Source organism: Rattus norvegicus, chromosome 9, assembly GCF_021556685.1.
Source record: "Rattus norvegicus strain SHRSP/BbbUtx chromosome 9, alternate assembly SHRSP_T2T, whole genome shotgun sequence".
In the NCBI taxonomy this organism is placed as follows: Eukaryota; Metazoa; Chordata; class Mammalia; order Rodentia; family Muridae; genus Rattus; species Rattus norvegicus.
In genome coordinates, this window is record NC_141542.1 from 42,111,252 (window position 1) to 42,138,232 (window position 26,981).

At 38.0% G+C, this 26,981-nt stretch overlaps 1 protein-coding gene across 4 annotated transcripts in view; it reads right to left on the minus strand.

Moving 5' to 3' along the window:
* Positions 1–26,981, minus strand: part of Col19a1 (collagen type XIX alpha 1 chain) — a 348,475-nt gene that overhangs the window by 262,793 nt on the left and 58,701 nt on the right. For all 4 annotated transcript variants that reach the window (XM_087567043.1, XM_087567044.1, XM_087567042.1 and 1 more), the window contains 5 exon segments: positions 26,437–26,560; positions 23,800–24,075; positions 19,876–19,956; positions 15,477–15,602; positions 13,902–13,955 (listed from right to left, as the gene is read on the minus strand). In XM_087567043.1, coding sequence (XP_087423169.1) covers positions 13,902–13,955; positions 15,477–15,602; positions 19,876–19,956; positions 23,800–24,075; positions 26,437–26,560 — 661 coding nt within the window.

The following is a 26,981-nucleotide window of genomic DNA, read 5'->3' on the forward strand; positions in this document are numbered from 1 at the left end:
AACGCCACGTCTTGACATTTTAAAATAACAATGAGATACTCTGCCTAAATATTGAGATCTTAATTTTATTACTAATACATTTTTTTGGAAACTTTACTGCTTCTTTTTTCCTCTTCTACCAGAAGTGTGCTGCCATGCATGTGCACACACCTTATGTTAGAGTTACAGGTTTTCTTTGTTGATGAAACTATCCAAGTAACACACTGCGTAACTGCTGTCATTAGAGAACAGGCAAAATTTGGTTGGGATACGTAATTACATGGGGAAGCATCAAAATAGTCTAATCGTCAGTGTGCTGAGCATTTCCCTCACTTGAAAGTTAGTATGCTTCTTGACCTGAGGCATCGGCCAGACTAGTGGAAAGCTGCTACAACATTTGATAAAGATAGAAAGAAACCATATTAAGTATCTGATGCCAAAGAACATCCTATGGAAATAGAGCCTCTAATATTACTCACCACTGAAGTATGCCCACTTGTCCTTAAGAAGCAGATCATTTTCCTCAGTTGATCCAATATAATGTTTTATATCACATTGCAAGTTACTCGGGATCACCAGATACAGCATATAATCCCCCAAAGTACAATGATACGGTATTCACGTTGCCAACAACCCATTTTGGGGAAAAGGGAGTGGGGATAGCTTTGTTAGCAGCCAACTTTTACATACCACGGTGCTGGAGTGCTGGCCCAAGTGTGCCTTTAATCGACACTCTGTGACTCCTGTAGTTAAAATACTACGCTCCGTTATGGCGAATGTTAACTGACCTCACTTCTTTCCCTACTTAGAGGCTTATAATCACTTCTAATTGCCTTTAGTCCATCTGAGAACTGTGAGCCTACAGGGTCCCATCTCTGTCTCAAAGGGGGGAGGGTGTGAATTTCCATGAAAACTTCGATAGTCCAAACATGCTAATGCCATGTGTTGGCTCTAGAAAATCTTAATCGAAAACATTATGTTGGTAACATCAGTCACTTTAGGGCTTACTCTGAAATATAGGAGCAGAGCCCAAAGAAATGCTGGCAGTCGGGGTAAACCTAGTCCTACCTACAAAATCAGTACTTCCCCAACACCACTGAAAGGGCACTTATCTGTTTTATGTTTTGTGTGTGTGTGTGTGTGTGTGTGTGTGTGTGTGTGTGTGTGTGCATTTCTGTGTGTGTGTGTTTTTTTCTAAGTTCCTGCTTCCTTTCCCCCCAGTGTAGTCCAAACAAAGCATAAGATGCTTCTCTTTTATCTTTCAAGCAAGATTTTAGTTCATAATTGGAAAAATTTATGATCAGTAGTTTCAAACAAATCATACCTTTCAAAACTTGTTTTTGGGGATATTCTTTCTATTACAAAACTTTTAATTCCTGGAACATGTATGGTAGGAGAAAAGAATTGGGTCCCAAAGTTGTTCAGTGACCTCCCCATGAGCACCACTCACACACTCACTTCCCTAATTAAATAATACATAAGCTATATAGTCTTATATTCACCACTGCCACCAAATACTATTTTAAGCTTCTAATTAATTTTTCTGTCTGATTCACATTGTGAGCACAAGTAAAAAAGAAAAAAGAAATGTACATGTATGTTTACTGAATTAAAGCTTTCTGAACCCAAATCACTTCCCACTAGCCTTACTTCTGATGTCTTAAATTAAAGGAGAAAATTTTCTTCTAGATCTTAAACATGACATCCACTTGGGTCGCTCTCAAGGCTTCCATTCACTAAACTGTTATCTACAGTTTAGAGTCTCTGAGTATACGATCCTACTTTCTGGGTATACACTGGCTAGTCACTGTGTCTCTTAAAATGTGGCTTTCAAAACTCAGTGTATTTTGTCAGAAATCTTCTCAAACAAAACAAAAATGGAGCATCACGTGCTTGTGTGCGCACACACCCACACACACACACACACACACACACACACACATCATGTTGTTTGGGATGCTAAAGTTGTTTTTCTATTAATGTATGTTGCTTCTGAAAATATGTAAATTCTCATATACTGAGTATGTAACCAAGCACTACTAGTATTTTCTGTCAAAGAAAAAAAAATCAAGCTCCAACTCTTCTCCAAATTAGACAAATGAAAGTTATATTGAGCTTTGAGAAAAATAATTCAGGAATTATTTGGAGGGGTGGTGAAAGTTTCCTTGCATACCTAGTGAAGAAGTTAGGGGAACTTAGCCACTTTTGTAGGACCTGATAAAATTCTGGGATCTTATGAAATTGATATGATCTTCTGAAAGTGGCTCTGTCAGAAGGAAAGGTTTGCCCTTATTATATTGTCAGAGTAGGTTAAAGACAGTCTAAATAATTTTGAAATTTCAATACCATAGTAGGGAAATCAAGATGTTTACTATGAATCATCTGTTTGAGGGATCTGATACCTGTGGTTCCTGACACCCGCAGCAAGCACTCCACCGAGTGAAAGATGACTTAAGATATAGAGCACAGTGCCATCAGTCAGCTCCTAATTGAGGACAGTAAGATACCAGTCGCTGCAAACCATTTCCTGTTTAGAGTATTCCTCGTGATGAGTAATTGATAGCGTGACTCCGTATCAGTTACCTCCACTGGAGCCTAGCTGTGCTAAAGCCATCGGTTAACTTAGCTTCAGCCATGCAGTAAGGCTTGCTTAAGAGGGCAGGGAGAGCAGGTGATGGGGAAATGGGAAGCAAGTTCTGGAGCTGTACACACCGTCCCGATTACATTTCATCTTGGGAAGTAACACTTGTAAGCTTCATTTGGTAGAGATACTCCTCCCCACTACTTCCCTGAAGTCTGCTTTGCATAAAACCTAGGGAGTTCTTACTAATGTATCTTTCTCACTCTTCCCTCAACATAGATGTTTAACAGTTCTCTTTTATTGCCCTCCCCCATACTTTGGGGTTTCCTTGAGTTCTGCGCAGTTCAGTCTGAACTTCTGAAGAGTCTATCAACCTGGGTGTCCTCTGTTGGTCCAAGAACAGGCATCACTGAGATACCAGAGACAATGGTTCCTTCTGTTCCAGGAGCGCCCAAGCAAATAGACACACGAAATTGGCGCTGTAAACAAAACACTAACTTAGGAGACCGGAAGCACTTCCGGTTTTGCTTGATAGACCAGAAGGCTTCATAAAAACCCGCCTGAATTTTGAATGTAGTAGTCTGTAATGATGATGGTAAGGGATCAAGATATCAATCATCTGAACTCATCTTTAATCTCTCACTTTTACTTGATGGCTTTACCCATTACCTAGTACAACTGACTCTGACTTGGCTGGCTGAAAGATGCTTCTGATGGAGCCACTTCAGGGAGACTACTATCCACAGTCACAGATGTCTTAAACTATAGCAGTTATCTTTTTCAGATCCACTGTTCAGTAGGTTAGCAATCTACATACCAAGAATAAGATAATTAGCCACTGAGCTATGCAAAGAATCAGTGCGGGATCTTTCTTCATGTGATATTTTAATATTTATGTGCTAGATACTGATTGCACACTGAACCAAATAGGGGTGTTAGCAGACTGGGTTCCTGAGATCTGCCTAACTGTTTGGTAAATAAAAGTCAAGTGCCTGGGTGCCAGATACGCTGTATGTGCTCAGCTTGTCATCCATCTGCTGTGCTGGCTGCCAACTGCTCTACTTGGGATGTGAGTGGAAGGCATTAGGAGGGAATAAGAAACCATTGAGAAAGAGAGTCAGCTGCAGAATGACCAGGTTTTTTTCCTGTCCCTCTGTTACCTCTGTGCTTCCTATGTTTCTGCTTACTTGAAGGCTGTATTATATCAGCAGACACCGACTGATCTGGCAATGTCAAGACACTCCACATCGAGCCAGAGTTTTCCACAGAGAATTCATGTTCGCCTTGGGATGTTAGTCAGTGAAACTAGAAAGTAGAGTATTGAAACTATATTTTTTGTGGTTGTTTTTCTCTGAATATTGCTTATTAAAAGATTTCATGAGACCTTCATCATAAAATATTTTTTAAAAACATACAGGCATACAGATGATTCCTTTTTTTTTGGTGAAATACAAGTTGATTCTATAGGTAATTGATAACACTGCAAACTATTATTAGTTTAATGGAAATGTAAAATAAAACATTGAGATTTCATTGTCTTGCTCTTACAGAGCACATTTATAATTGGCAGTATCAACACAAGGGCAAACTTTGGTCGTTTTTGTTAACATAAATTTCACATATATTTTATCAGCCTTAAGAAAATGTTCCAACAGGAGCTGAACAAGGATGAGAACAACAGACATGACAAAGTGAACAGGGAAAAGTACATGAGCCCTCAACCCTACAGAAAGAACGGCAAGCAACTGGGGATGCTGAGAGCAGGAGAAATCGTCTTCCCTGAGGAAGGATACCCAAATTGGTTATCACAAATAGTGAACCCTGGAAACATGAGTGTAAGTAACATTACAAAGACTGAGAGGGTCATATTTATGAATATATTGGTATATGAATACACATATATACAGGCAATGACAATAAAAGGGAGACCGTGAATTTAAAGAGAGTAAGGAGGGTCATGTGAGAGGGCTTGGAGGGAGGGAAGGAAGGAAGAAATGTAATTATACTATTAAATGTAATAAATAAAATTCCTACTGTTGGATGAAGTTATATGTTCTCATTTAGTGGTTTCAGTTCCAATAATAAATTGTTATGTGCAAATACATATTAAGCTGTTTTTTTCTTAACTTGGGGAGAAACTATGGAAATGAGCTTAATTCTGACTGTCCATGGAAAAATTAGGTAAAACTAGAAGTGCACAGAGGAAGCCAAACGACTTAAACAAAAATTATTTCCACTAAACGCCTATAAGTTTCCTAGTCTCTGAGGCATTAACGCCACATCTGGACCAGGCTAGAACAGAATTCATTAGGATTCACGACAGCTACAGGACTCGTCTGCACGTACATAGGGTGAAACAACATCTGCCTTTATTTCCTGGAGCTGTAGCATTCTCACAAATGCCTTTTTAAAGGAAAAAAAATCAAGATTCAAACCCCATCACTTCATTCCCCAGAAGAAAAAGAAATGCAAAGACAGTGAGGGATAAATAAGTCTTGTTTCTGCACATCCAGTACAATGCACGGGAGCTCAGAGTTTATGGAGACAAGACCCATTATCTTCAGGTTGCCTTATTCTGAGGGCACTCTAACTCTTTTCTTATGACAGGCAAGTTAGCAACCGCCCCACTGTGTTGATACCATTAAGGGTTACTTTAACAATGTCAGGGTACTAAGTTTAATGCTATTATCTCTGGGAGTATTTATAGAGATGTGTGCGCATGAATCAAATCATGTTTGGTAGCAGACGTAAAGGTAGACTGTCCTATTTTGGGCACTCAGGTTAACCTGGAGGGCAGCCATGAGTGGGCTACAGTCCATCAAGGGCAGACTACAGATCTCTGGAATCGCCTCTGTGACACTCTGAGAATATTCGAAATCTAATTTCGAATTTGAAAAAATGGACAAAATGTAAACCATCATATTTTCAGTGTTCTTATTTCTGGAGGTAAAGCTATAGAATCCTCTCATTTGGTGAATGAAGTAGCTTGCAGTAATTCTTCAGAGACAGATTCAGTCCTCTATGTGTGTTGGAGTTAGAAGATCTTATGTTAAAGGGGTTCACAGACTTAAAGACGAGAAACAGCAGAATCCAGAGAGCAAACTTCACAATCCGCTCCCTAAGCTGCAAGGAAAATGGATTTGCGATTTAATTCTAACTGAGTGTGAAAGGGGAACAGGGTACTTGGCAGCATCCCCAGGATGAAACTGCAGGAAGTCTCATGAACAGGGAGTTCACGCGGGCAGGGCTTCACTCCTGACTCCACTCCTCTCTGGATATGAAGCTTAGGGACGTTTTAATTGTCTTTATATATTAGGTCCTTAATCCAAAAATAATAAAAACAGATCTGAACTAAAAGGTTGGTAAGTATTGAATTAGTGGTATAGAGGAGGAGGATCTTGGCAGTGCTTAGCACATGATATTAATTGCGTAAGTGGCTGTTTTTATCAACATGATACTAGTTTGTGGTACTGCGTGTAATTCTTCGGAATGGATTCATTGATCTAGGAACATTAATTTTGTTGTTGTTGTTGTTGTTGTTGTTGTTTTTAAAGAAGTCAAAGACTCAGAAAATATTTGAGTTTTACTTTAACATTTCCTGCTAAATAAATTTTGAATAAAATAAATCCCCTCCAGTGAGTGATGATTTAGTCTCACAGTAAGCCAGAGCTCCGATCAAGAACATCACCAATCTCTGTGTTTAGAATGCATCTTCTAGTTATTAAACATTTATGCTAGCCATTAAGCTGACTCTTTCATGAACCTCTCATTTCGTCACTAAGATCAAGCTAACGTGGGTCCAGTATAATTCCCATGTGATAACGGAGAAGGATTTTTGTCCTAGAACCCTGATCTAGGCAGGTAATTCTACTTGCTTATTGTCAGGTACATTCCTGAGGACTGGTATTCGCTTTCTACCTACTCCATAAGGAACAAAGGTAGTTTAATAAGCTTCCTCCTGACTGGGGTGGTGGCACACACCTTTAACACCAGCACCCAACTGACAGAGACAAGAGAATCCCTGAATTTGAGGCCAGTCTAATCTATTAGCGAGTTCCATGCCAGTCGGGGCTACAAGGTGACACCCTGTCTCATAAAGCGGGAGGTTCTCCTTAGGAAATAAATTAGTCATTCGGCAAGTAAATATTACTTTAGCACGATGTAGGCTCTACTTTGGTAATATTTTTATGATTGCATATTTAAAATAGACATTATCAGAAAATAATATTTCTAAACAGTATATACATCTCCCCCAAACAATGCACCTGACACTGGCACATCAGAGAAGTGGGGACATAAGGCAAATTTTTGAATGAAACATGCAGCAGATAGAACAAGTATGGCTCCAGAGCTGAATTTGCAGGACATTCACATGATGTGGGGGTGGGGGGTGGGGGGGAGAGGTTATGTGCAAGTGTATGAGGGAATGTGCATGTGTGTGGTCGTATGTGTATGTATGTGATTTTATGCATCAAAGCATTCATTTCTCCTGGAAACTAATCCATTCCACTTATTGAATTTATTAGCAGCAGCTTTTTACTACCCGTGTAAGTTTACCAGAAGCAAACAGGTATCTCTTGATCTGCACTGGCTGATGGGATAATTTGTAAGAGAATATAATTAGTTGCTGTAATTCCTTATCTTTAAAGTTCGAATGACTCCATTCTCTAAGAGTACATGTCACAAAAGAGCGCTACATGGTAAATTATTTTGCTCCTGTCTCCAAAGAAAAGTGCGACCGTGCAAAACTACTACTCTATTTAGAGTCTTCACTTAAAAACAATTACTGCTGTTTCACTGAACTTCAAAGTGCAAGTCTATTTTAGAAAGATAAAGTTTGCACGCAAATAATTTGATTCATTACGGTATCATATTGTGTGGAAATATAAATTGAAACCAGCATGCAAATCCTACTTATTAACTGCTCAAAATATATCTCACTCTGTGACCATAAATCAGTTTCTGGCTTAAATATAAAAATACTCCATTTGAGAATAATGTGCCAGAGGTGTATGTTCTGTGACATGTTGCCTGCAAACTTGCTCCAAGATATTTCAACAAATCATATGTGTGGAGGCGAGGCGTGTAGTGTAACTTAGTTAAGCACAGTGACGTTTTTTAGGTGACATGGAAAGCATCCTTATGTTCACAAGGTAAGATATCCATATACATTTATAGCAAATGTGAGGATCGTTCTTCATGTGGGATTGACAAGCAGAGCAGAACGGTCTCTCTCTGTGTTCCCTGACATTGAACCTGCTTTCCCCTACCTGAACCATATAGTTGGAGCTCAGTGGGAGAGGATGTGCCTAGTCCTGCTGGGACGTCCCAGGGTGGGGTGGTACCCGAGGGGGCTCATCCTTCTCTGAGGAGAAGGATGGGTGGCCATGGGGAGAAGGTTTTGTAAGGGTGGGGCTGGGAAGAGAGGAGGGGGAGGACTGTGATTGGGATGTAAACTGAATAAAAAGTATAAATTATTGGAATAAGAACAGGTACCAGATGAAAATGTGGGAAATTGAGCTGGAACATATGTGACTCTAATCGTAATCATATCATATCTAATCATAACCATAATCACATAAGATACGTGAACAAATGATTTTCTTTAGAAATGTATTTATAAAAATTAGGGCTGGAGAGATGACTCAGCCATTAAGGAAAGGCTAAGTTCACAACCAAAACACCAAAAACCAGATAAGGTATTTTTATTACAAACAAGACAAATATTCTATCTAAATACTAATTACAATGTAATTTCAATTTTTGAAATTTAAAAGATTGATCTTTCTTCCTTAGAGTGAAATACTTTGTAATATATATCACCAAATAAAGTAACAGGGACGTTCTTGTTAATTTTACTTTGCGCATGCTCACTAGCATGATTTTAAATAAGCGATAAACCTTGGATTATAAAAGTGAGAACACCACCCTGGGAGTGGTGGCTCTTATCCATGTGTGAGCCTTAAATCTTTTTCACAGCTAATTAATGAGAAGTTAGGAGTAAAGATGGCACCTGCAGTGATACAGACCCTTGGAAGAGGATGGGGTCAAAGACGAGTCTTTCTTTAAGTACTACAGTGATGGTAGCCACTATGTGGAGTCTCTGAAGCTACCTGAACCTGGCTACAGAGAAGGCAATATAAGCTGATGCCATATTTAGCTCTGCTAGAAGGTGAACCAACCTATAGCCTGTGAGACTCTTAGGGGGAACTGAAGTAACCTGGATGCGAAATTAAACTGCTTGAGGTATCTAGCGGAGTATTTGATGGACAGTTTTGCCCAGGTTTTGAACACATTTATATTAGCTTTTCAAATTCTCAGAACACTTGCCTCAAGCAGACCTGGATACTCATTAACTGATTGTCTGGGACTCCCCTAACCACTGCGTTTTGGCCAAGTTTTCAGACTCCCAGTTCTAAGAAAGACTTGGTTCAACTAGGTTATAAGCAGTTGCCCTATCCCTCTGCCCTTTATTGAAGTTGTACTCCTGCCTCCAAGAGCATGCTCTAGGGAAAGAAACAAGATAGAAAGACAGAGACTCAGTAATAGTCATCTCTGTGCCATGATAATTGCTCTAATGCATTATCAACTTGCCCCATATGTTCCTTCCTTTTTAGGAATCTGATTTTTTTTCTTGTAACACAACCAACCAACCAACCAAACAAACAAACAAACAAACAAACAACCAATAAGCACACATGAGCTGGTGCTAGCCACCACCACCCCATACACTGCACACATGTAACAGAAGTGCAGCTTGGTCTTTATGCAGGTCCCCCCTGCCCCCGACAACTGGAGAGGGGGCTGTCGCTGACTCTGTTGCCCGCCTGTGGATCCTGTTCCCCAACTGTGGTGGCTTGTCTGGCCTCAGTGGGAGAGAATGTTCCTAGTCCTGCAGTGACTTGAGTACCAGGATGGGGGTGGTAATGGGGGGGGACCTCCCTCTTCTCAGAGGGGAAGGGAATGGGAGATGAGGGAAGGGGCTATCTGAAGGGGAGCCTGGGAGAAGATGTGGGGGGCTGTGATCAGGATGTAAAGTGAATGAATGACTAAATAAATAAATAACTGGATGGGGATAAAAGAAACACTGGTCTCAAAGTCTGCAAGTAGAACTCAGTGGTCGAACATTGTCGAGAATGCACAAGACCTTGGGTTTGACAGCCAGTGTCACCAAAAAACCAAACAGCAATCACAAGGACAAAACACATTAACGAAAAACGCTGTCTGGCTGCTGATCTACCAATGCAGCCTCAGTTAATCCTGTGGCCGCATCATATAAGTAATACCACAGGATCATAGCCTTCAAGATAGCAAGGTGGGATGGACTCAACTGCTCGCCAAAAGCTTACTTTCCTAAAGAAAGACTTTCTTTAGCACCAACATGTGACAACTAACTAATTTTAGTCTTACATACATAATGAAAATAAATTATTTAAGATTCAAATGTTAAATTTTATAAGGATTGCATGAAAAATGAGCCAGTTTTTCCTAGTGTTTGGAGATGGGGTGTTGTAACATAGCCCGGGCCGGCTTAGAATTTCACCTTTCTCCTCCATCAGCCTCTTGAGGGCTGGTGTTGCTGGTGAACACCACTGTGCTAGGTCCAGGTAATACAGTGAATTTCAGAATTAACCTCCAGTGAGGGAAGTAATTGCTTATGATAGCCCTTACGGCATTAGAAGAGAAATCTGAAATAAAGCTAGCCACTTTATTATCTAGATACTAAATTGGATTGTCTTATTGATAGACCTAAATATAGTTCTTGTATCGTAAGTTGTATATCTTACACAGTGCTATAAAATGTAGTCTGAAATAGAACTATTATGATAAAGTATTTCCTTTATGTAGATTTAGGTAAGTTATATATACATTTATGTAATTCTATATAAATTATAATATTATTAAATAAAATCAAAATGTTATACTGTATCAGCCATAAAACTGATGATATAAGGGGCCCAGTTGCTAAAAAGACTATTTTTTCATGTTCCTAAGGAAAACATTCTTTCCAAGGAGCCGTACAGTTCATATTTGGGTGTTGCTGGCCCTGTAGCCTCTGCCACAGTTCCTTAGCCTGTTTGTGTAGCTCAAAGGTAGCCTTGAGCAACAAAAGAACAAGCGAGTTTGTATTTCTCTGGAAGTTCATTTACAAAACCTTATGGTGGGTATCTTTGGCAGCCCTATCATTGGGCCACAGTGCACTGATCCCCAAGAAATAAAAGTTCTGCGTTTTCCCCATCCTGCCTGACTCAGCTTTATATAAAACAGGCACTAAGGTTACTCAAATCACCAGTCAGCATATCTTTTCTCCAGGTACACCAGGGGTGCCAAATTCAACTTTACCACCATCTATTCACTAGAAGACCTTAATTATTCATTAGACATTCATAAAAGGTACATTAATTGTTAACATCAAAGAGAGAGCATTTCTCAAGTGAGTTAAGTGGGCACCAATGTTTATGCTTTGAATTTTTCTCATGCTGCCCACATTATTGAATAGATAGTCCAACAAATTTACCCTTGGAAGAGTGGAATATAATGATACTTTTTAAATGAGTGGTTTGATCACCAGAGCTTGGCTCTATCACTTGAGATTTTTTTATTAATGTACACTACAATTTCATGCCAACATTATTTGCTAGACAATTTTTTCATGGACAGCAAATTTGGGGGAAATTAGGTGGAAATGTGGAATGATACAAAAGCAAACTGGAAAATTAATCTCCCAAATTGCTCAATTCACATGTAGGTTCAAGAATATTAACGTTTAGGAGTTTTTTTAAAGGGGGTTCTTTGGGAAAGGAGAGAAGCAGTGGTGGGGGAGGGTGGGCCATGAGGGGCCAAAATGAGCAGTAATGCGGGACCTGAGTAAAAATGTCACAGACAACTCATTGTTCTGCATGCTTAATAAGAAAGCCATCAAGGTTTTAGCGGCAACCATACAAAGCTACGTGATGCCTCGTCATATATGTGAGAGGGTAGGAGATGTCTTCAGGGAGACACGGAGTCATTAGAAGACCTCGGGCCAGGTGAGACCAGATTTAATCAAATTCACAGATTATTCAGACTTGTTATTTCACTACTAATAGCTTTCCATAAATAAGAATGAGAATCTGCCTTTATTAGGTTGTGACATTACAGTAAGGACCCTTCAAATCACATCCATAGGAACATTGCCCTGCCAAGTAATAGGAAATGGGGTTCTGAAGTCATTTCCTCAAATTTGTTCTCATTGTTTCAAAACCTCAAATTTACCAAAGACTACTAAACTATATCTAATAGTTTGTAAGAAAATGTAAATTGTAAGTATGTCCAGATGGTTTCTGATCTCCTTGTCTAATGTTCACAAATTCGAATCCATTATGGTCTAATTAAAATGCAAAGAAGCACTCATAAACTAGTAACCACTATTGAGAAAATGCCAGATAATCTTGGAAACAAAACATAGAGTTCAATATTCATACATTTGAAGGTTGAAACTTCATGCAACTATTGTGATTTATCAAAGGACATACATTAACTCCAAACTTTTGTGCACTGAACCTCTCAATCCATTGAAAATTGCTAGACATTGCCTCATAACTGAAGATTTGTGTCTAATCAAGTCATGTAAGTAAGAACATAAAACCCTGAAAGGGCTGGGTTCCACCTCTTCTTCAACCCCAGTGAATAGAAAGAAGAGGAAAACATACATCCATTGAATGTCTATGATGTAAGTGACTTGTAATTGTTACAGTGTTGTCTTTCTTCATGGTCAACCAATGATTGGACATTATTGAGGAATCAAAGCCACTAAGAGATATTCTCTCCTAAGACTTCTGGCACCAAGGTGGTACTCATTCCAACACTCCATGATAACTCCATGAATGTTCTTTCTTGGATTTAAAGATCAAAAAGCAAACCTCTAGGATAGCAGAGTCCCTGGGTGACTCTGCAACACTGGTCAGTTCACAATAGTAGTAGTATTTAATCTGCCCAATCTTATAGTATTATTTGATGATTTCAAAATGCAGTTAGTCTGGGCACCTGTTATAACTATGAAATTTTTATACCAGAATCAAACACCAAAAGAAGCCTACATTTTTGCATATTAAAATGTCACCACTACTTAAGATGAAACCACATGTTCATGTTGATTACACGTTTCTGAAAAGTTGACTGTGTTCATGGTCATGGTCACCTGAGGCCATTTTTACACAGCAGTAGCTGTCCTGGCTTAATCAAATTCACAGATTTTGAGTCTATACATAGACAAACTCTTCTGAAGGAAGAGTACTAATTTATTTTGTGTGGTAGATTACTAATGAATTATACACTGATTGCTTTGACATGACACTAAAATTTCTTGTCACTATGAATTTTATATATGGTTATTTCCTAACAAAACTAAATGGTTTAAAGCAACATATCGATGGGAATCTTATAACATATTGCAACTCTAAGGTAAGTCTTTGGGTAAAATATTTTATGGACCTTATGTTTTATTAATTTCTAACATTCGACCTCTTTACTAATTCCTCTTAGTCCCTTTCTACTGTGGTCATTTCTGTGGTAACTCACATCATCATAAGATTATACACCCAATGAGGACAGGCCTTGTGCTTTTTTCTAATTACTGTGGCTCCAGCAATTGGTGCGGCTTTCATTATATTAGGTCCATAATTTGATTAGGTGAAAGACATATTCAAAAGACTAGAAAATATTACAGCCAAATTAGGACTTAGTCAAAGGGTAGTCAAATCTTGATGCATGGGTTATGGCCTGTGTCGCACACTTAGCGTTAAGAGCACACATCTTCACAGTCAGTTCTTCTTGGTCTGCCTGGATTGTTTTCTCAGGGCCCTTGCAATTCTCACAGCTATACTATAGCTATACTATATCTCTCTCTCTTTAAGAGTGATATCTCAGGAAACGAACAATTTATCCTATTCTTTATTCCGTCTCAAACATGCAGCAATATGACTCTGACAGAGCAAAATTTGGTCACTAAAATCCTGCTCAGTGGAGACATATCAGCAGATAAGGGAAATATGTGTCTTAGGTATCTGGAGAAGTGGGTGATGAAGAAAGCCAGGAAGCCACAGGGGCATATGCCTGCTTTATAGTGTTGTTTGGAACTTACAGGTACAAAGACTGGCTCTTCTAGATATCTCAGAATTTCCTAACACCATGGACTCAGTCAGATGGCTGGTGTGACACTAGTTTACAGAGCTCTTCATCTCAACAGTTTTTGAGAGCCATTTTAAAATGCATTTATCATAAACAGGAAGTGGACAAATCTTTTAAAGTCACTTTTGAGGAAACCTCTTCATCCCAACAGTACAAATGATGTGCACATTACCGGCTCGCCTTTGTCGCCTTTATATCCAAAAGATCCCAGATTTCCTGCTTCCTCCTGAGGGAAAAAAATGAATGCCTGTGTCAAAATCATTCTATTTCATTGCTCCAAAGTCATCTATCTATCTATCTATCTATCTATCTATCATCTATCTATCATCTATCAGTCATCTATTTATTCATCATCTATGCATGTATCATCTATCTATATATCTATCTATTGTCTGTTTCTATATCTATCATCTATTTCCATCATCTATGCATATATCATCTATTATCTATTGTCTATTATCTTCTATCATCTATCAATTTATTTAACACAACATGTATCTATCATCTATCCTCTCTCTGTCATGTATTATCTATTATCTATCTATCTATCTATCTATCTATCTATCTATCTTCTATCATCTATGTATTCCTATCTATCTATTATGTCTATTTCTGTCATCTATCTATCTATCTATCTATCTATCTATCTATCTATCTATCTTCTATCATCTATGTATTCCTATCTATCTGTCTATTTCTGTCATCTATCTATCTATCTATCTCTATCGATTTATTGTCTATCTTCTATCATCTATCAATTTATTTACCATGTATATATCATTTATCCTCTCTTGTTATCATCTATCCTCTATCTATCTATCTATCTATCTATCTGTCTATCTATCTATCTTCTATCATCTATGTATTCCTATCTATCTGTCTATTTCTGTCATCTATCTATCTATCTCTATCGATTTATTGTCTATCTTCTATCATCTATCAATTTATTTACCATGTATATATCATTTATCCTCTCTTGTTATCATCTATCCTCTATCTATCTATCTATCTATCTATCTACTATACATCATCTCTCATCCATCTATCTATCATCTATCTGCATACCTACCTGCTGCCTATTCTATTTGCCTCTCATATTTTATCTCCCTAACTGTTTTTAGAATAGACTTCATGACTGCTATGAACATAAAAAAATATATTCCTAGAGGTCCATGGGCACAGCATCACCGATCAAGGAACCACATAGTTTCAGATGAATCTCATTAATTGGACACACCACACAGAGACAATCAATAGGAAAGAGGCAGGTGATGAAAATTTGCAGACACTGTGCAAATTGAGTCATCAGGCCGCAAAGGAGGAATACTCGCACTGGTTTTTTTTTGTTTTTGTTTTTTTTTTTTTTTTTTGCAGTGTCTTTGTTGAAGGCTGGACACTTTTCATCAGCACTGACTTTCCAAACTGCAGCCTGTCCTTAGCACACACTGAGAACTCAATACTTCCTGAGCTGCAGCCCATTCCTAACACGTTATGTACGCATCACTTCCCGGTCATACATTAGTTCTTCTCTTCACCTTTCTATTAATTACTTTAATGCATTGAAAGAAAAATAAAAATCCAAAACTGCAATCTTTTATTTCCTTCCTCTGGCCCTTGTCTGTGACTGTATTGTATTTGACATTTGATTGGGCACAAGGCACCTTCTGTGTACCACAGGCTGCAGCCAAGGAGTCCAGTCCACTGTGCGGAGTGACCTTTCAGAGGGCACATAGGAAAGCTAACATACCTTGTTTGGAATGCACTGGCATGCATCTTTAATTTCCTGCTTTCCTGGCAGATATGAAGATGTTTTACCAGTGTGAGAGGTCACCCAGGATGAAGTGGTACTTCCAAAGTCATCTTGCTCTGGACACTAGAATCCCCAAAGAGAATTTAGAGAATCACGTCAGTTCTTGCTGCTCACTCCCATCAAGATGTCTGGATGCCTGCCATCCTTCCTTCTGAGAAACCATGATTGTCATCCATGTATAAAAGCTTACTACATTTTTACTCTATCACTAAGCCTCCAGGGACCACACTGACAGCACACAGAGAATATACGAAAACTCTTTTGGTGAGAAATGTAAAGCCACATTAGGTGGCCTTATGATAAGTATAGTCGTATTGTACATTGGTAGCAGTACATTCTTGCAATAAAATACTTCACACAAGCAAAATGTGAATAGTATCTGGGAAACCAAAGTATGAAAACATATAAATTGAGTGGGTAACGTATAGGCACTGCAGGAAGCTGGTTAGAACTATAAGTAAATCTGGAGATGATTTCATTTTACATGCTAAAAATGATTAGTTAATCACAGTATAGCCTACTCTAGGCCAGTGTTCTTTAAAGATATAAAAGTGGAAGATTCTGAATCTGGTGAGTTTAGGTCATGCTGAACATGGTTATAAAGAGGCAGAATTTTCCCTGTCTAATTTCATTCAAGAGGCTGGAGAGACACAGTTAAAAGCTGGGGCTGGTTCGCAGGAAACCCAAGTTCAGTTCTCAGCCCCTACATCTGGACGCCTACCACAACTGTTACTCTAGCCTTGGATGGTCTCTTCCGCTCCTGCACTCACGAACACATATCAACACACACAACACACACACACACACACACACACACACACACACACAATTAAAATAAATATTTTTTGATGTGGACCTCAGATAAAATAAATACTTTTAAATATAGAGGAAGTATCATATATTGATTCTAAAGAGAATTTCGATGTATCCTCTCTACTTGGCAACTCATCAACTCATATCACACTACTCCCCATGGCTAACTCGTATTTGCAGTGTCAGTGAAAATAAGCAACAGGGGGAAAAACTTCCTGGTTGCCTTGTATACTTCAAATTATACATGAGTAGAAAACACATTCATGTTCTGCAAATAAAAGAGTCAATGGCCAGCTAATGTGGTATGAGCCCAGGGTAAATTTTATTTTCGTCTTCTTATCTGATGTTTGTTCCCTTCCTTAATGTTCTAAAGTAGAATTTATAAGTGACTTTTGAATAATAGGTGTCACTCTAATACTTGTATCTAGAAAACACACAATAAACTGCGCACCCAGACACACTGTGACCAGATTCTCATATTTAGCCCTAGGAATTCCATGCTTATTACTTCTAGACTTGATGATCATTGGGGATCTTAATACATTTTCAATTTAAAGGCCTAAAAATTATATTCAGATGAAACAGGATTGCTACTCAGACAATTCATTCCTCCCAGATGATTTATTATTTTCTATGTACTTTTTACTTTCATATTCAGTCATGTACAATCTGATTGTTTCAGAGACTGAAAAATCTGACTTCTTAGAGGTGGAGTGTGTCCATAGATAGTCTGGAATAAATTTCACCTTTGAAGTACTCAATAAAATATCAACATATAGATCAGTATGGTTTGATATTAACATATAAAAATTTTAAATGCACAGATAGAATGACACTTTTCTGACTTTAGACATTTATGTGCTTATCAATACACTTACTGTGACTGTCAATATGTGTGTAGTTTATGTGTATGTAGGTGTGTGGACCTATGTGCTTCCACAGAAGTCAAGGGAGCTAGCTGCCCTCCCTTATCGTGTTCTACCTTATTCTTTGAGGCAGGGTCTCTCCCTGACACATGGAGCTTGCAGTACTGGGATAGGGTAGCAGTCAGCAAGCCTCAGTGATGCTCTGTTTGCCCACCCACTAGAGTATTAGGCTAAAAGAAGAGCAAGATCTCAGCTTGCCATGGTTACACAGCAAGCATTCTGAACCACTGGGGCACCCCTCTACCCTTCCCCGCCCCAGGACATTTTTCGAAAACAGAAAGCAGACAGTTGGTTTCAAACATTCATCAACTGTTTTTAATGGCTTTTAGATTATCTTATTTATGTATTCCTGCTTGTAAAATGTGTCAGACTTCTATTTACTTTTAATTACGGAGTGAACGGGGATGCTATCCCCACAAATGATCATCAACATGAAAAATACGATGTTTGTTTATTTTTACATACTTGGAATAAAGTCCTAAGTTATTTTCAACTGTAAAACTGATTGGCAAGTAATCCTTGTAAACATCATTATTTATTTTTTTTATTAAATTTTAAGGTTAGCACTGTGAAGTAGACTATTAATGTGTGAAGTCATGTTAGACTTAAGCGACTTCATCCAATTCTTCGTCTATTTCTATCTAACCCATTTTTCATAGAAATCTATTAACATAAGTCAATGAATAATGATGAACATAACATTTACAAATATAAAAACATCATTAAATTACTTTTAAGTGAAATAAAATAGTTATGTTAAGAACCCCAATACAGCATGATGACAATTACTTACAACAAAGTTTTAGAATAAGAAAACCTTCATGATTAAAGGTGTAGGTTCAGGAAGCCTCGGTATTTCAAGTCTGTAGACTGGCATTCAAGCTATCTTTTTAGGTATTTATAGAAAGATATTTGGCAGACTTTCACTTTGCTTGGAATGAGATTCATAAATTGGGTTTGAGATATGCTTTATACAGCCAAGTTATATAAGCAAGGCATAATATTTGAAAGACTCTGAGTTATTTGGCTAGATTTCACTCTACTGCGCAAACCACATGAGAGGAGTTACAAGAGTTTTTGAACTAAAAAAAAATCACCGATTAAAAATTTCATATGGATTTCCTAGTAAGTGTAGAAATTTGGAGAAATTAAGATCCAAAGAAGCAAAACATTGAATATTGGACTTATGATTTTCATATGTTCTTTTGGGGAGGTTTCTTTTAAATTATTCCGTTTTGAAAGCCTTTGATTTTGTAGTTGACAAATTGAGAAATGAAACTCTCCTGCTGTGTGGTGGTTTGAAGGAGAAAAGATCCCCAGGAGCTCAGATATTTCGATACTTGGTCCCCAGTATGTGGTGCCCTTTGAGGAGGTGGTGGTGCCTTGCTGGAGGACTTATGTCACTGTGGAGGACTTTGAAGACTTCATAGCCTTGTCTACTTTCTCTTCATTCTCTCTACTCTGTGTTTGAGACAGATGTGATCTCTCAGCTTCTGGCTCCAGCTGCCTGCTGCTAGGCCTCCCCTCCCCCACCGCCATTATGGACTCCTCTTCTGGAACCATAAGCCAAAAAAATAAATAAATAAAACCAAACCACTCTTTGTCCCATAAGTTAGCTTTGGTCATGGTATTTTATCACAGTAGTAGAAAACAAAATAATTATGCATTGACAAATCGCTAGATAATAAAAGAATTTGAAAGTAAATCCTCAGTTACTGTTTTATTTATATTTTAATCAATTTAAAGAAACTATAATTATATTCATAAATTGGGACACAGCATGAGAGACTATTAGAGTGAAACTGAGAGAACACCAGATTTTTTTTCTTGGAATGAAATTCATAGATACAGTAGTGATAGCTGTAGAATGAGGTCAAGAATATTTAGTATGGGAGACTAATTCACTGGATTGATGTTTTATTGCCAACAAGGAATCACTTAGGACTTTAAGAAAAAGATGACCAGACTGGGACCCTGTTCATATCTGCCAGTCTTTTTCCTTAGTGCAGTGTTTACTAGAGCAACGCTCAAAAAAAATATTTACTAGAAGACAACAAATATATATGCAATTCAGTGATTTTGAGACTCATTCTGGTGATATTATCAGGGGAAAGAATGTGTATTAGAAAGGCAGTTGACATGATGGCTGGGCATAACGTAAAAATGTACTTGGCAATGGCAGGGCGAGGACAAAGGGAATGGAAATGTGTCACAAAGCAAAACTAGACAAGGGTTGACTAATCTTAAGATGTGGGAGTCCATTAAAAGGGAAAGATCTGACAAATGTTGACAGCACCTCCCATCATCTGGGGCCTCAGCTGAGACAAGGCAACAGTACAGGGCAAGGGAAGGTATACATTAAGGCTGCTTCTCACTAGGTTGAGGCCAATGTGAGCACAAATCACCATCAAATTTTAGTGTGCAACCCTGTGGTTGAAGTGTGAGCAGGTTCTAAGCACCATACTGAGAATAGATTACACAGCCAGCTTCAACTGAGAAACTTCACGGTGCCCTATACATAGGCTCTACAGATGACGAACGGTAACTAAAAGATAACACACTTGCTTGTGCTTCACATGGTAAGAAAACGAACCTACCTTAGTAGGCGATAAGTTGCAACACGATTCTCCAGCTAGGAAGCTTGCATTGCAGTAGATTCTGAGCTGGTGAAGCTCAATCTATTAAAAGAAAGTAGCAATGTACATCATTGGTTTTGAGAGTCAAATTTAGGCATTATTAACTACAGCAATTTAACTAGAAATAAAAGGAAAGTTAATATAAATGACTGATACATATTTATAATGTTAGGTTTTAATTTAGGATTCATTGCCTTAAGGATCACTTGAGAAACAGTCAGCTACAGAGGAAGGTCATTAGATACAGGAAATGAGTGAATGAAAAACAATGGTAAAGCTTGGCTAATTGTCTCAAGCAATAAGAATGAAATATTGAATTAACAAAAAGAAAACCCACAAGCATTTAATTAGATATATACTGCCATTGTACAATGGAATTCTCTACAAAATTACATGTAAAAGTAAAACTTTGCAGAGAGGTGGTCAAAAGTGAAGGAAAATGGTTTCTCTTTAGGACTAAGAGTCCTATTTGATGTATGAAGTACACGTGCCATTTTCAATAGAGAGAAAAGATAATTAATATTTGCCTATATTTAATGAAGTCTGCAGAAAGCCTATGGACTTTATATTAGTATTTTCCTTAGTAAGCTGAACCCAGTAGCACCTGCCTGAAGCCTTAGCATCGATGACTTTGACACAAGAGAGTGCCAACTTGACTAACTTGGGTTATATGTGGTATTTCAGACCAGTCTGGATTACCCAGAGCAATCCTGTCTCAGTAGCACAAAAACCAAATGATTCACAATTTTATTGTTTTACAAAAGTCTCTTCTATTTGTAGAAAATTCTCCTTTTTGACATTTAGACAAGAGATGAATAGACTTCATGGAAAAGCCAACCATAACTTTAATGGAAAGATCAGGAAAATTGTCTAGGAAATCATTAACGGTACTTATCACTGATAAAATAAATATAGATATAATAAGTGTATCATCTTCAACTCCTACACTACTGAAATATTGAATGATACTGTATAATAGCAAGCATTGCCTGGAGCCCTGAATGTAGCCTACTGTTGTGAATTCAGGGTTGTAATTAACAAAGAATTATGTATTAGACTTAGTGTAGAGCATGAATCGGATTTACCCTCTCCCTGCTTCCTTCCCTCTTTTCTCCTGACCCTTTCTCTGTAGTTCTTTATTAACAGTTTAAAAGATCTTGGTTATGTATCACTTTGTTGTTATTAGATATGTATTTTATATAGGAAAAGCAAATTATTATAAGAGTTCATCTGTGGTTATAGAAAACAGACATCTGACTAGCTGTGAATCTCTAACTTGTCCTCCTCCTACCCACACAATGAAATCCAGGAGTTATGCCCTAATGTGTACTATACTGAGATTGACAAAATAAATTTGGCTCGTAGAAAGCATTAGACATTTCAGAAAACGTATGGATTTATTAGCAGCCTCCGTATATGGGTAACAGGAAAATGTGCAAGACTCAGTGATCCATATTTATAGGAGTTTTACAAGGTCATTGAGATGAATTTTCATTTGAGGAGTTTAAGTACAATACTTAGTCTAATAAAATGTTGGACATGGGATACAAATTATGCAATATAAAGAATGAAGATTATAATTAACTAACTTAGCTTATAACAAGTTTATTTTAATCACTGTTATCAAAATGATGGGTAAGTGAGGGTTGTGGAAATTGCTCAGCGTGGCAAGGGTGCTCTGCAATCGTCATCTTCTGAGTTTGAATTCCCAGATCCTATGTCAACAATTTGACATGGTTGCATGTGTGTCTTTATATAACCCAACTGTTGGAGGTAGAGACAAGTGGTCCTGAGTGCTCACTGGTAAGCAAGCCTATCTGAAAAACTGAGCTCCTGGCTCACCAAGAGATCTAGATTCAAGAGCAGGAAATGATACAGAAAGAATCCCAGACATCCAATACCCTGCTCTGGCCTCTCATGTACCTGCACAGTATACCTGTCTGCACTCTCACATGTATGTAGCACATATGAATACACGAATACGCCACACACATACATACCACACTTATGCACCAGGCATTGAAACCCTATCATATGTCAGTACAGCCTAGGAGTTGTTTTACTTAACTAAAGGTAGATTATCAATTTTAAAGGATTTCAATTTAATAGTAATTATTTATATTTGTATTCACGATGAGTGCAGTTTTCAACCTTCATCAAAGAAGCTACTTTTGTGATGGAAAACAGCTCACAAGAGAATGACAGGACAAAATATAGAAAATAAGTGACCACGGCCTATGATTAATGATTCGTCAGTAGTAACACCCACCATTTATGGATAGATTTTAGTCCTGCTGCTGGCTTGGAGGTTTTGAAAGCCAAGAACAAAACAAACAAACAGTTTTTGTTGTTATTGTTTTTTTGTGTTGTTTTGTCCCATGTTGTAACTTATAGAAAAAGATTATGAATAAAGAACCACCAGTTCCAACCCTATACTATTGCAACAAGCAACTCTGCCAGATCTATTTTGTAACTGCAGATACTAACAAATTAGCAGATCCAAGCAGGGGTTCTGACTCGGGCCAGCAATCTCTCCCTGTGGCCCTGATGGACTCCCTAGGATAGGCTGCTTTGCTCTGCCTCTGTCCTCTGTTCCTGGTCATCCAAGACCTCAACCCAGACAGTCTCTCTGATCTGTTCATACAATGCCCCTAAGAAAAATGCTTTAAAATCCTATTTCCTTGAATATGTATCTGTATCTATACATCATTTACTTCCAAACAATCTTTATAAAGGGCAACCCCCTCAAAGGCATATTTGCACAAGGCTCTTATTTCTGAAGTGCAATTTCCCTGTCAGCCCTTGATGCTTACAGTTTTGGCATTTATTATTGGTAATGTCCACAGCAGATTTTTGGAAGCTTTCTTATCATTTAACCCATAAGAAAAACATTTTGCTATTAAATTTAGCTAGATCAAACTCTTAAAAGATCACTGCAAGGAAATCAACAGTAAAATTTATATCAGTTTAGCTTCAAAATGTAATTTTTATAGGACATTTTATCTGTAAGAGGTTTTCTGGCCATGTCGTCTCATCCAAGTGACCCACTGATAGATTGAATGACTTTATTTCTGTCAAAGGAACTCTAAGAAGACATTATAAGTTGTGGGAAATGCAGTTGAATTGCTATATGGTTCTTGAATGAATTGGCTATTGTTCTTGAATGAAAACATCAGACAGTCTGGAACTATTTAAAGTTCATCTTTTCCTAATCCTTTTATTCAAAGCATAAAGGCTTGGGCAAGCTTACACTTTCTTTGTGTTGTGTTTTCAATTTTTTCACTAAAAGTTACTCTTAATAATCTTAGTTTTTAAAGGTACAATCCAGTTATTTTAAATTGCTTGACTGGAAAATATGGGTGAAAACAGAATAGAGTTACGTGTGAAAATACAGTTGAAAATAAATATTCTTCATACATGACAACATAAACATTGGTGAGAGATGGGTATTGTAATCATTAAAGGAAGAAATGGTTTCCCTCCCCCCCCTCTCTCTGTCTCTCTCTCTGTCTCTGTCTCTCTCTCTCTGTCTCTGTCTCTCTCTCTCTCCCTCTCCCTCTCCCTCTCCCTCTCCCTCTCCCTCTCCCTCTCCCTCTCCTTCTCCCTCTCTCTCTACTGGGTCTTATGCAGCCCACTGACCCTAAACTCACAATGTGACTGAGATTGACCCTGACCTGAACTTCTGATGCTCTTGTCTGGGTTGGAAGCACACACCACCAAGAACCACCACCATTCCTGGTTATTTGGAGATCACATCCCGTATGTCATGCAAGCATTCTACACATCGAACCACATCCCCAGTCCCAGAAAGCCGCTGTTGTAAGGTATTTTGCTTTAGTTTAGGAATGGTGGAAGCTCCCTGCTAGCATTAGCGATAGAACTTACATCCACGGGTTTGCCATCTGAAGCTCGTGCGGCAATAACTGTCCTTCCGTGAAAATCCACAGAGTCCCTTTCTTCTGTGTGACGACTTGCAATTAAGTTACAATCCATATAGAGAGAAAGGACTCGGGGTTGCACGCCAATGCCAAGTTTATGCCATTGACGATCAAAGAGAGGACGAAGTTCTCGGTTCTTAAAAACATAGTTCAGCAGATCTCCCTCAGCACCCCGGAACATAAATTCTACCACCTTCTTCGTACCATCGATCACTACAGATATCTGAAGAAAAAAATGAAGGCAGATAAGGAGAACATCTTTATATGGCTTGAAAATTGACATTCAAAATTAGTAAAGCACACAATTAAAAGTTCTGTGTGTATAACGGCATAACTGAAGAACTGGCTAGCCGTGAGACGGTACCTATGCCTGCAACAGTGGTGCAAACAAAAGACGGAGTACCTTGATTCAAGTGTGCCGGCATGCAGCATCTCTTGTGGTCAGCTCATTTACAAAAGAGCATATAAGGGACTGTATGTGTATATAAATATGTGACTATTTTACGTTATACATTATCATTATCATATATACATTATACATTATCAATGCCATAATTATAGCTATATAATTGTTATATATTCATAAAGTAAGCATACAAGTATAAAGGTCATGATTTTAAATTATACTACTGGATCATATTATCACATACATAGACATGCTTATATTGTTCTCTATGTGCATATAGATATCAAGGTTGCTCGTTTCAGATGAAAAACAATATATGCCTTTCTTTATGCATGAAAAATGACCTGGACCTTTTAAACCTTTAATAATTTTCATGGCAAGGAGAAGTTATTTCATAAATGACATGCATTTTGAGTTCAAATGGGCATCTCGTCCTAAGCTTATGACCTTTATTAACAGTGAGAAGACCAACCAAAGCTAAAGGTACTCAATGATTATGAAGAGAGCACAAGTGTGTGATGCTACGCCATTTTGAGGTCTGTGGAGTGAATGCTTGCATCACCCTTCATCTCCATGCCATCTCCACAAGTGCTCCTGGATTCTCCACCCTCTATATATTGGTAGCCTCTCCTGTCTATGCTCAGACACCTCCCATCATGCTTCCCTCAATACCATAACTGTGCTGTCTATGCTCTCATAAATGCTCTCACACTTTCTGCTCCAGAACAACAGGAATTCTACTTTTTAAAATCTTTATTTTCTTTTGGAATGTGTTTGTGTATGTGTGCTTGTGTGCTTGGGTATATGTGCTTCTATATGTTGAGGACATATGTCTATACATGTGTATGTGCATGTTGTATATGTGTGTATGTGCATGTATGTGTTGTATATGTGTATATATATATATGTGCATGCGTGTGGTGTGTGTGTGTGTGTGTGTGTGTGTGTGTGTGTGCGTTTTGCTTGGGTATATGTGTTCCTATATGTGAAATACATCTGTGAGTGTGTATAGGTACATATATGCATGTGTGTGTGTGTTTGTGCACGCATGTGCGTGTGTGCAGATGTAATGAACATATGTACACAAGAATGTGGGAGTCAATTAACATTGGGTGTCTCCCTCAAGTAAGATAGCCTTGATGATATATGATGTGAGAATCTGGTGAAGGAGAGGTTTGTTTTTATTTTGTCTTAAAGATCTATTTACTTTTATTTTATGTGCATATTTGCCTGTATACATGAATGTATGTATGTATGTATGTATGTATGTATGTATGTGCAATCCAGGTCTCTTGAACCCAGAGCTCATCAATTTGACTAGTCTTGCTAACTAACTTGCTCTGAGAATCCCTTCTCCCTTTTCGTAAATGCTGGACAAACTGGTGAGCCCCCACCTTCACTTGGTCCTCATGTATATCCTAAGGATCTAAACTCCAATCCACAGTTTTACATGAGAAATGCATTCCCCACTGAGCCATTGTCCCAGCCCTAAATTTCTTCTCATCTTTCTAGCATGAAGCATGTGGTCCATATTTGTTTCTTTTGATGAATCCAATATTGAAATATCAGCTTTCAATTGACAAAGGAATTTTAAATAAAGAAATAAATCTCTTTAATAATGATACACATGAGAGGATGTGAAGTTCATTATGAGGTGAAGCCAGTCAATGAAGCATCTGTGAAAGGAAAGCAGTTCCACTGGCTTCGGATAAAATAGTTGATAAAATTAAAAAACGGGGTGAAGTTCAAGGTGTGGGCTCAGTGGTAAACACAATGGCTGTTCCTGCAGAGGAGCAGGTTCCAAGTCTCAGCACCCATTGGTGGCAAAAAAATGTAACTGCAGTCCCTGGGAATCCAACGCTACTTTTTGACCTCTCTGATCATTAGACAAGCACATAGTGTATGTATATACATGCATTCATACATACATACATACAAACATGCAGGCAAACATTTACGCACATAAAATAAAAGTAAATAGATCTTTAAGACAAAGCAAAGCACTAACTTTTGATTCACCAGATTCTCATATCATGTTTACCATCAAGGCTATTTTACTTAACAAGGCTATTGACAATTCCCCTAAACAACATAATATTTGAATACTAAATCTATCTCCAAATTTGGGTACACAGAATAGAGAACCACCTGACCCAATGAAATGAATTACTGGCTTACCTGGGGCATATTCTGCTGGTTTAAAATCTTCCATAAAATCCACCTTTCCTTTTTAGTGCTTCTTCGTACCCGAAACATGACGGCTACAGAGTATTCCTCTGGAAGACCTTTGGGAAATATCTTACTATGGGAAGAAAGCAAATAAGGATTGTAGGAAGACTGAAGGTGACCAGGGAAGAAATGCAAGTATAAACTCTATGAAATGCAATTTCTCAGTCATAGCTACTTCCAATGGGATTATAATTTATTGTTCTTTTTTTTGGTTGTTAGATATATGGAAGCATCTGGGTCTGCATTTTCTATGTAATTTAAATTCTTATTCTCTTCCTTTTGCAATCATCTGATGTTCTTAAAGCTTATAGACAAGTGGGTAGGCTACAGTATACGGAAGAGTCTCAGAATTCACTGATTTTGGATGGACAGCAATGATTTAGGAAGAATAAAAGTGGGCTTCTTTCATGGTTTGGTAGAGAAAGTGGGAAGAACTTTTTTGAAAAGATTATAAATCAAGGAATATTTTCTGAAGAAAATTTGCCATAAAATCT